Source organism: Centroberyx affinis, unplaced genomic scaffold, assembly GCF_046629955.1.
Source record: "Centroberyx affinis isolate AG114_WGS23_722 - 3 ecotype Tasmania unplaced genomic scaffold, CSIRO-AGI_Caff_v1 ptg003720l_1, whole genome shotgun sequence".
Classification (NCBI taxonomy): domain Eukaryota; kingdom Metazoa; phylum Chordata; class Actinopteri; order Beryciformes; family Berycidae; genus Centroberyx; species Centroberyx affinis.
The window spans coordinates 325,001-336,748 of NW_027281604.1; the positions used below are offsets into that span (position 1 = coordinate 325,001).

The 11,748-nt window shown below is 39.3% G+C and overlaps 1 protein-coding gene across 1 annotated transcript in view; it reads right to left on the bottom strand.

Moving 5' to 3' along the window:
* The window catches only part of LOC139662159 (protein AMBP-like), a 7,924-nt gene extending 570 nt beyond the window's left edge, over positions 1-7,354 (bottom strand). Inside the window, exons 1-8 of the mRNA XM_071540776.1 lie at positions 7,235-7,354; positions 4,139-4,281; positions 3,680-3,756; positions 3,418-3,534; positions 2,368-2,469; positions 1,363-1,418; positions 634-718; positions 170-337 (exon numbers count right to left, since the gene is read on the bottom strand). Of these exons, the coding sequence (XP_071396877.1) occupies positions 170-337; positions 634-718; positions 1,363-1,418; positions 2,368-2,469; positions 3,418-3,534; positions 3,680-3,756; positions 4,139-4,281; positions 7,235-7,354 (868 nt within the window). The remainder of the gene's footprint in view (positions 1-169; positions 338-633; positions 719-1,362; positions 1,419-2,367; positions 2,470-3,417; positions 3,535-3,679; positions 3,757-4,138; positions 4,282-7,234) is intronic.
* Between the last annotated feature and the right edge of the window lie 4,394 nt (positions 7,355-11,748).

Sequence of the window (11,748 nt, forward strand, 5' to 3'; positions counted from 1 at the left end):
TCATATCGCATATATATTGTTATCATCATGTTATCATCATTCATGTATTATGTATGTATGAATCTGCATCTATATTTTATAATGACAATAAACAAACCATTAAAACATGTCATTTTTGATAGTAACCCAAGATGTGTTATCCCTAAGAAGATACGTCACTCCTCCTCACCCTCAGTGCGGCAGGTCTGCAGACACTCCCTCTCAGTGTCAAAGTTGTTCTGGTTGCCCAAACAGCCTCCGTAGGTGAAGAGCTGGCAGCTCATGGAGGAAGAGTTGTAGAAGTAACGCTGTTTCATCCCAAAACATGGCCCCACGTCCGGTGTTGCATTACAGGCCTCTATACAGGGAGAGACAGAGAGAATGGAAAGAGAGAAATACAAAAAGATGTTTAATTGAGGCAGATGTTGAGAGATAGGAAGATTCGGAAGGGGAATACCGCGTAAACTCTAATTGACTCTAATTGAAACTAATTGCCAAGTGTAACTTGGCATCCAGTCTGTCTCTGGGATCAGAATCAGGATTTCTAGTCATCCATTCAGCACACATTCATCTTCGTCGCTGTATTGCTTTGACTGACTGCATGCAAGTCTATCATGGCGTGCAATTAATCGAATGAGTCAGCGGGTCTCTCACCTGGTCCTCTGAACAGAAGTGCCTCGTCACCAGAGCCCTCCTCTTCTACAGGAACCATTGAAGGCGCCACGTTCCTTTTAGACCTCTGGACACAAACGCAGAGCAGAGAGACCGTTTTTTGACCCCATTTAGAGGGAGCATCACGATCCCACTGCCGGCAAAACTTGCATGTCTAGAAGGAGCGCTGTTCAGCTGAAGATGAGTCATGTGTAAATGAAAGAGTTTGCAGTTTTGAGTCTGGTAATCTGTCTCTTTGCCAGGTGTGAAAAAGACAAACAGCTGTGGCTTGCAGAGTCTCATCGTAGCCACTGTTCATTTGTGACTGGCCTAGTCCAAGTGTCTGGGACTGTTGCTATGGGAACCAAGGCCCGCTGGCATCCTTATCTCTGACCAAGGGGAAATAGATTAACCTATAGAGTCATAACTGTAAATCAGGGTCACACAAAGTACCGGATGTCCGATAATACATGTAAGAAGGACCAGTTTTCCTAAGCATCTAAGGACACAGCCTGGAAAAATAAAATTTGAGACCATCTTGGTGTATATTTTCACCAGTGTTTGGATAGGGCTTGGTGCCTTATTTAGACAGAATGTAGATACAGTACATCTATAAAAGTAAAAAAAAAGGATATAGAATTGTGAGGCACATTCAAAAGAAAAATGGTTAGAAAACACAAACAAACATAAGAAACAACATAAGATTAAAATAATCAAATGCAGCCTAAGTACCTGAGGCACGAGCTGAGTTGTTGGCTCTGCCACCTGCTCTGCTGGAACGCACTCACCTGGGGAGGGAAGAAACAAAAACTCATGATTTACATTTACATTGACATTCACATTTACATTTTCTTAAAGCATGTCTTGTCTTAAAGCATAACAATAAAGTAATTTGAAAAATCCCCATAATTTCAGTCACCAAGAGGGAAGTAAGTGAATAAGATAATAATACAATGAAGAAAACAACAGAAGAGAGACAGAGAGGTTTCCTGGATAATAATGACAACAATAATGATGTGGAAGTTGAATGTGTGTTGTCAGTTCATTTGAACTTTACTCATACAAGCACCGAGGCAATCTCCAGTCAATGCTATCTGAGCAGCAACAATGTATTCTGTGAACCATGTTAAAGAAATAACCTGCAATAGTTTCATATAAATAAAAGTGTGTCTTGCTACCTCCGTTAGGCCTACTGATTGATATCGCAACACAACCTGTACCAGTTCATGAAAACTTTTACATTTGCTGTTCTAAACACCAGCAGTGTCAGATAGGTCTCTGGTGCACAGGAAGTGATGCGTTTTAAGTTTCCAGCAGCAGCAACAACACGTTGTTTGGAATAAACAGAAGAAGAAGTGGGTAGTTAGCATGAGCAGCGATAGCCACCATGGCTGAACAGACAAAGAAAAGAGCGCCACCTACAGAAACTCAAACTTCATCAACAGAAAATTCAAGGAAAAAGATGTCACAGTACTGGAGACACTGTTTGATTGACAGGTGATCTCTGGGAAGTGCAGTGCAGAAACACTAATGACTGCTTAGCAACAAAGATGTCACCAGAATAAGAAAAAATCTAGGAAATCAAGGATTACCACTTTAATTCTTTCACTGCACGGTTTGGTCTATATAATTGAGTTACCTCTTTTAAATATCCCCAAATTGTGTCGATTTCTCAGGTGTATGTGTGTGTGCGTGTGTGTGTGTGTGTGTGTATGTTTGTCAGTGTGTGTGTTGTACCTTTGTTCTGTCTAATGATGACAGTGTCGTCGCTCATTCCCTGCTGTCTGACCAGAGTTTTGAAGTCATCCAGCACAGTGTCTCTCACTTCCGTAGTTCGACCTGAAGGGGGCAGAATTTCAGTGTGATGGTTGCAGTCGTTTGAACGACTTGAATACAAACTGCAGCATGGGGTGAAGTATTGAAGGCACTACGGTGTAATTTAGTTAGCCTGACAAACACATGAGCAGGCTCCAAAGTGGTAAAATCAGTTGACAGAAGAGCTAAATCAAGTTGCTGCTATTTGACGTAAAGAGTTTTGTTCCAAAATGTGATATCCAAAATGTGATATCCACCAGTTGTAAAAAGTCACCCACAAAATTCCAACATATTATGCTACTTAAGGATAGATAATATCAATAATATAATAATAATAATAATGATATAATAGATAATAAGCATAGTGATAACTTGCTTACTAACAACGGTTTTGGGAGACTAAGCCCATGTGTGAAACATTACAAATTGTCTATGTGACCAGATGGTGGCGGCATTTGAACTGAATTCAAATACTTTTGTCAAATTGATTGATTCTACCTGGTAACATAGAACCTATTGTGGATTTCCCCAAAGGCACAAACCCCATTTGGTTTGATTTCCATGCAGACTAAAGCAAACGCTTAAAAGAATTTAAAGGATTTTCATTAATAATTTATCCAGACCTTCTGGTATAGTCCAGTGTCAAATAAAGAAAAAGGAAAAAAGATCCTGTATGTAAATCCAAAACTTGATGAGGTGCTTCCAATATAGTAAATAGGACACTGAAATAGGAAAAGATACCCATATACTGGATCGTTATTACTTTTGTGGTTTATTCAGCAGTTTGAACTGAAATTGGCCTTCATCAGGCAAGACCATCGCACTCCTCTGCCTGACAAAGAAAATTTAAGTTGAATTGTTGCTGAAAAAACCTATAGGAACCCCAGTCCAGAGTGCAGGTATCTTCTTGTTTCTCAAAGACTAAATAAAACATTGACATATTCAGGTGTACCCGTGAGAATGGCCACTCACTGTAGAGTTTAACTGAAGTGCTTTTGTCCCCTGATGATTTCTGCTTGCTCATCACCACGATCGCATACTCGTCGTAGTTGGTGTGAACCACATAGGCGTCCACATCTGCTCCCCACTCTGCAGGGAGGACAGCACAAAATCATAACACCTGCCAGTCTTGCAAGATTATACACACACATTTAAGTGCTACTGAGAGAGAGAGAGACAGGGAGAGAAAGAGAGAGAGAGAGAGAAAGACAGAGAAAGGCAGAAAGTGTCGTACTTGCGATGTGGTAGAAGAATCGTCCTGGTGTGGTTGTCAGCTCATAATCCCCAGTGGTCTCCTTACATGTCCCATGCCTAAACGCACACACACACACACACACACACACACACACACACACACACACACACACACACACACACACACACACACAAGAAAGGAGTTGAACTGAACATAAACCATGTCTGAACGTGTATTTCTGTGTGTTTAGTATGTAATAAATCTGACTACAATGCATGTATTTGTACTGTATGTGCATATATGTGTGTGTGTGTGCAGAGATGGGCAGTATTTTAATTAAATGATTGCTGATTTAATTACTTAGCATATTTGGTATTTTCTATTTGGCTCAAAAATGTGAGCTAATTTGCATCATTATACTTTTGGAAGCACTCAAATTACAGTATGTAAATTGAGTTACAGTGTGTGTGTGTGTGTGTGTGTGTGTGTCCTACCTACCTGAGTGCAGTGCGTGTCATCTTGATTTTGCTGTCGGTGTCACCAGTCTCCAGTACCAGAGTGCCAATGGCTGAGTCTCCTCTGTGCCGCTGCATGTAGGGACATGTAGACGCCACCGCCACATCATACCACTTCCCCAGAAACTGCAAGGAGGAGGGGAACATTATTTAGAATAGAAATAGAAAGCCTTTATTATCATTGCACAGAATACATTGAAATTAGGAGCGCTACTCCTGATCAGTGCAATTAAACAGGGCAACAAAACAGAAACAAAACAAAACAACCTCAGCAAGCAAACATCCACAGCCAACAACAGGTTCTAAAATAATAAGTAAAATAAATAATGTGAATATATTTTATTATACTTTTATTTGAGGAGCAGTGAAGCAGTGAAGTCATGGAGATATAGCTGGGCATCTTATATCCATCCCTTTGTCCACATATTTAGAATATACTCACAGTTTTCACGTCATTCTTATTATTATTGAAATAGATACAGAAATCTGTCAGTATACCCCACCAAAAAATATGAAATGATGACGATATTTGTACAGCACTTTTTAAAAAAAAAACAAATTTCCTAAGTGTTATAAAATGAAAGGAACAAAACAAACCTATCACACACTCAGTTATAATTATGTCTTGCACTGCTGACTCTACTAATGCCCACAGCTTACTGCAGTCTTCTCAGTGGAAACCATATTAGACTCCCAACAAACAAACTCACAGTGCTATCACAGAAAAAAACAAAACAAAAAAAACAAAAACACTTAAAAGAGAGGTCATTCCATAACTTTTTTTATACATTGGAAAGGTTTTACTTTAAAAAATAATTTATTTTAATATGCTTTTATATTCCTCAACGTTTTTATTCCTCGTGTTTGTCATAACTTCTCGTCACACTTCACACTCTCTTAACACACTCTATCCCAAACCTGTATATATCTTTGAGGGTGATCAATGTATTTGTTCAGTTTCCACTGAGGCATTTTACTCCCAAGAACCCAAGAACATACTACTTGGAGCAAACTCTCATTCAGCCAACTCCTGATGAATTTATTTTATTTGTATATGAAACTCTGCCTTAATTCAGGTTGCTCTACTGAAACTATGACCCGACTTAGATGAAAACTGTATATGTGGGAGTCGCACTTTGAACACTTAAATTGAACAAGACTCAATTTAAAATCCTAAATAGGATCCACAGTACACCACTGTTAAGCAGCAGGCTCGGTCTAAACTCTGCTCAAAATATGAAAAAGCTACAGGTGCCTATATGTTTTGGAGCTACACAGTGATTTAGAGATTTTAGGATAACATGAAAGATGAGATCCACATAATTCTAGGTTATTGTTTATACTTATTATCCCTACAATGTCTTTTAGCTGCAGTTGTGGGCAACATAGTTAGCAAACACAAAGTTGGTCAAAATACTACTACACTGCAAGAAAGGTGATTCCTAAGTTTTGGCTCACCAGGACTGGTATTGAACAGTGCTACAAATTGTGCCACTAGGGAAAGTTACTTATAGTTTTCATGATCATTTCAAAGGTTTTTTGAAAATTGGGCAACCAGTTATGTGAGCAGTTGATCCTTCCAACCTGTTAAATAAATATCTAGATTTTGGAACAATATATCTAAGTCTACACATAGGGAGTTAAACAGTCTGTAATATACGCTGGGTCCAAGACAATTTTTTTATGTTAAAACTAATCAATAAAATCCTGAAATCCTTAAATCATAGTTTGTAATCTAACTGCTGTAATCTGAACTACAAGCGGGCAAGAAAGAGCTTTACTGTGAGGCAAGAAAGCAGAGTAGTTAATATAAGATGAAGGCATGAATAAGTTTCACCAAGTAAAAAAAATAAAATAAAATAAATTAAAAATAAAAATAAAACAGAAATCACCTAATTTGAAAGATATTTCTCAACAAAACTGAACACTTGGGACAACAATGATGCCCAAAGACAGTTTAATATTAGCTGGTAGGCTGCAAAGATTTTCATGAACTTGAAAGTTACATTTTGTGGTCCAAATACAACAATCTTAGATTCATCACCATTCAGCTATTTTGCCCAAATAGACTTATTGTGTATCTTTACTGCAGTAAGATGAAAATTTGGTAAGAGAAAAACAAGAAAGAACAAGAAAGAACAATATAAAAGTTATGAGACAAAGCCTTTGTTTGGTCTCTTATCCATTGTTTCTAGTTAAAAGCAAGGCCAAAAGTCATTAGAAGATCAAGCTTATCACCCAATTTAATAAAAATGTCCTGTTATATTTTACATAAGAATAAAGTGACTCCACTGGATTTAAGGAATCCCCAGTCACATTTTCTATTTAATGTAGATTTTGGAAGAATAGATCTACGCTGATGTAATCTTGAATCTTGAAATTGATTCTAAAATCAGCTGGAATCCATTAAATGACTAACATGGGAGTGAGATGATCTCAGCAGTAGTAAAATCCCTGCTGCATTCTTAACTAGTTGCAGATTAGAGTCACAGAGCTTTACGAGTAAAGCAAGTATATAAAGTTTAATGGTAGTCAAGACCAGATGAAATATGAATCAATTGCATGACTCGCCTCCTCCAAATCAGAAGGTCAGAAAAGGATAGAAATACAAAAGAAATACAGAAGTACAGATGTGGGCCAGTGGCTTCTTTTTGAGTCCTGGCCCTTTAAGAAAAGTTGATATTGTGCATTTCTGCAGCCTAGTGCAGTCTACCCATTATCTTTCCACATGTACACATCCATAAGGACACAATTTTGTGGGATAGCAATTCTGGATAAACTGTTTTTAACTCCCTAAAGCATATAGGTCTCAACTATAGGCGGTAGTGGGAGAGGCATAAAGTGAGCAAAAGACAAGACAAATGAAGTGAATCGGAGTAATTATGTAGGCCAAGTTAAATTAAATAATGAGAAATTTGAATTATGAAAGTATAGTAACACTGCAGGAGACAATAAACTCCTTATCCTCCATCACTATAAGGAGCAAGTATACTAGCCCAAAAAGACACAAGATCGCAAGAAAGAGCAAGGGAGACGACAGATAGGATAGTGGAGACAACTGGAGACCTCAGCCACTCACCCGGCTCAGCTCAAAGTTCTCCTGTGTGGGGTAGAGAGGCTCTGGGAGCACGGGGACCCCCTGGAGGGTCCAGACCCACCCCAGGACCAGAAGAGGAACCACAATCACTTCTTTCTGCATCCTGTCAGCCTGTCTGTCCACCCGTCTCTGAGAGGACTGAGGTTCTGAGATGCTGAATCCCCGGAAAGGGCCACCCCCCCGCCCCTCTTTCCTCACCCTGCCTTACACCCCCATCTCAGTCCTTCGAAAAGGGGATGGGGCCATTGACCTGTGGTATATGTGTGCTTTGGCCGCCCCCCTCCCGTATACCCACTCCCAAACCCGACTAAAAAACAAACAAGAAAAAGAGCAAAGTTCTGCTTCTCTGTCTGTTTCTCTGTGCTCTGACTTGCCTCAGCAGCTGACCAGTTAAACATTGGACTTCAGAGTTACAGCAACATCAACCAATCAATACATGTTGTGATCTGACAGAGTAATGATTAATAAGTGGATGAGATTTTACCCTGTGATAAGTGGAAATGGAGATTTTACATGACGACTTTAGACATCAAAGAAGCGATTAGTTCCTCCATATGAGGAGTTCAAAGCCTGAATTCACTATTTTTCATTGCATAATATAATTGTATATATAGGTGTTATATCTAGAGGCACATAGGGGATTTGTAGATAGCTAATAAGCTTTTACAGCTTTCAGGTACGATTGCATCACAAATTATAGGGCTTCTTTACTGTAAAGTTTAGTTAAATGAAATTAGGTTAATTATGTCTCACTGAGCACTAAGATGAGAGTTGACAGAATATGAGGTGATGCATTTTATAGAATTTTTATGTAGGATGTAAACTTTCACCACTGGAACTAAATAATGATATTGGTCTCAATGATTTATTATAACCTCATCATTATTATATTATATTTGTCATAAAAGATGTATCTTAACTGTATAAATGACCTCATTGCTCAACATAACATAATGCCAGTTGTTTCAATTTTAGTACATTACATTTATACACTTCCTGATTGTATTGTGTTACTACACCCTTGTTAGTAGATTATGTATTAGGGAGAATTTCATTGAGTCCTTGACTATTATTGTGTAACAAAATGGCCGTAACACATTTGCAGGGGTTGATGTGTTGTTGATCAATATCATCTGTAAATAACATCTGTCTTTCAAAACTCGCTTTCTGGCCCGAAAAGTTGTTGCCAATGTTGTTGAAATTCCTCCTGGCCGCTGACAGAGGTCGATAAAGGCCATAGATTACTTAATACTCCTTTAACTGGAGTAAAGCCATTGTGAAGTGAAGTGTAGAGAAACTGTTTAGTTATTACTTGCTCTATCCTTGTGTTTAGACCTAAGACCTCTACATTTTTGCCTTTCTATACTTTACTTTTTTGGTCTGAGGTTCAGATGTAACATGTTTCAACTGTACTTGGAAATATAAAAAATATATATATCTGTACAGTAGCATTAAGATATGTAGCCTTCAGCATGTACTATGAGAGACTAAATGCACTCAGATGAACAATGAATAATTATATTTGCAGCACACCTACATCACAAATAAATTAACATATCAAGTCTTGTCATGTCTGTGTAAACGCTCTGATGTAACACCAATTACCCCTCTCTTACACACTTAGTATGCATAAATATATTCATATGTATCCATACACAGTAAATACATTTACAAAATAATGATGTTTTATTCACAAATAATATTCTTTTTCATAAACAGTCAGTGCTAATAATGGACTGACGAGGTGCTTGTTTGTTTTTGATGAGCTGCAATCCAATTTCCATCCTCCTCTTCAGTTTGCCTTCAGGAACTCTCCCTCTGTAACAGTGAATAAACAGTTAGTAATTTGCTGAAACTGGACAGATATGTGTGTGTCGTAGATGTGTGTGCATGTGTTTCCTCTCACCGTCTTTGACCACCCCACAGTACTCCTCACACTCATTGTCATTTCCCTGACAGAAGCCCTATTTGTAGGGATGAAAGAGAGTGTTTTATTCCTATTGGAACTAGTGCAGACCTCCGCCAAGGTTCGTGCTATTTATTGCTTGTTTGTGAGTCGGATCTGGATCCGCTCCAAAATTTAATGGGTTCTTCCTTGGCCCGTGCTACACCCTTCCATGAAGTTTCATGAAAATCGGGCCAGTAGTTTTTCTGTAATCCTGCTAGATAGATAGATAAACAGACAAACAAACAAACAAACACAGAAACGGCACCAAAAACATAGCCTCCTTGGCGGAGGTAATAAAACAACTGCAACCTAACACAAATTGGAATATTAGTTTGATCTGATCAGAAAATACACAGTGGCAGACAATCTGATCACTGTGTCTGAAACAAAACAGAGAAAAGCACTGACTATGTACAGAGCATAACCTGACTATCGAAAAATGCCGTCACAGACAAACCTGGCACCCCAGAGAGGAGCAAATATGTAAATATTGTTCACTAAATGAGGTAGAGAGTGAAACACATTTTCTCACCTCATACTCCAAATTTTAGTATATCAGAAATATATTCTTTCCCAAAATAACCAAGGCATTAGAATCAAAATGAAATACACAGAATGCCAAGAGATGGACAATGTGTATAAAGGAGAAGTACAGGGACAGGGTGAAGGGGAGAAGAGAGACAGAGAGAGAGAGAGGGGTCAGGGTTCTGTAATGTGAAGAATAATGAGTCAGCGGGTCTCTCACCTGGTCCTGTGAATGACGTCACTTCTTCAGGAGGCTGAGAAAGCATCACACTGCTTTTAGACCTCTGGCCAAACAAAAACACAATCACAGTCATGGTACGGTCACAACCAAAACACACTTCAGAAACCAAAATACACACCAGAGCAGCAAAACTGAGAAAGATGAGTATGGACCACATTGAAAATGGGAAAATGATTTATTGTGTCATTCGAGATGATTTTGAAGAGTGAAAATCTGGGAAGATGTTTTTTGCTTTGGCAAATGATTGACATGTGCACAGTGCACACAGTGGATGGATGATATGAGTCTAAATGTGGATTAGTGTAGTTTCAGTAAAATGTAAATGCGCTTTTAATAAATGTAGTTATCACAGTGTGAAGTAAGTACCTGAGGCTGAGCAGTTGGCTCTGTCAGCTGCTCACCTGGAACACACTCACCTGGGTAGAGAGAGAGAGAGAGGGAGAGAGAGAGAGGGAGAAAGAGAGACAGAGAGAGAGAGCGAGAGAGCGAGAGAGAGAGAGAGGGAGAGAGAGCGACAGAGAGAGAGAGAGAGAGAGAGAGAACTTCTTAACCAGCTGCAACAAATACCATGACATCAGAAAGGAATACAATAAAGCAAATTTGAATTTGAATATGAGAGAAAGAGAGAGAAGGAAGGTGTGTGTTAGTTTATGAATGTGTGTGTGTGTGTGTGTGTGTGTGTGTGTGTGTGTGTGTGCGCGTGTCTGTGTACCTTTGTTCTGTTTAATGATGATGGTGTCATTACTCATTCCCTGTTGTCTGACCAGTGTTTTGAAGTCATCCAACACAGCAGCCCTCACATCCATAGTTCGACCTAAAGGGGGCAGAAATATATTAAATTAGAGGGAGAGAGAGAGAGAGAGAGAGAGAGAGAGAGAGAGAGAGAGAGAGAGAGAGAGAGAGAGAGAGAGAGAGAGAGACAGACAGACAGATAGATAGATAGATAGATAGATAGATAGATAGATAGGTAGATAGATAGATACTCACTGTACAGTTTGACTATAGTGCTGTTGTCCCCTGGTGATTTCCCTGTGCTCAACATAATCACTGTTGCATACTCATCATAGCTGGTATGAACCACATAGGAATCAACATCCACTCCGAACCCTGCAGGGAGGAAAGCACCCAGAAAAACATGCTGCACATCAGACTCACAGAGAAACATGTTGCTGATAGATTTAACAAACATGCTGATCTTTTAGTCAAGAAAGAAACATACTGGCAACGTGGTAGAAGAATCGTCCTGGAGTGTTAGTCAAACCATAATCTGTGGATGTCTGCTTGCACGAGCCATGCCTAGACACACACACACACACACACACACACACACACACACACACACACACACACACACACACGATTTTACACTCAACTTCAATAAACCTTTTGTGTGTGTTTATGTGTGTGTGTGTGTGTGTGTGCATATGAGTCATACCTGAGTGCGGTGGCTGTCATTTTGACCTTGCCCTCAGAAATAGCATCTTGCAGTTCCAGTGCAACAATGGCCGGGTCTCCTCTCTGACGCTGCATGTAATGTGGACAGGTAGAAACCACGCCCACTTCATACCACTTCCCCAGGAACTGGAAGGAACATACAAATATATTTATTATACACAAATATATCTATACAAGTGTGTTTTTGTGTATGTGTGTGTGTGTACATGCAGTTGCCCCTGCTATATCGTGCAACATCTCAATAGAAGAGGAGAGAGGAGAAGAGATAAAGCACAGAGGAACTGGAGGGTGGGGAGGAGGGAGAAGACAAAACAGAAAGTGGGGAAG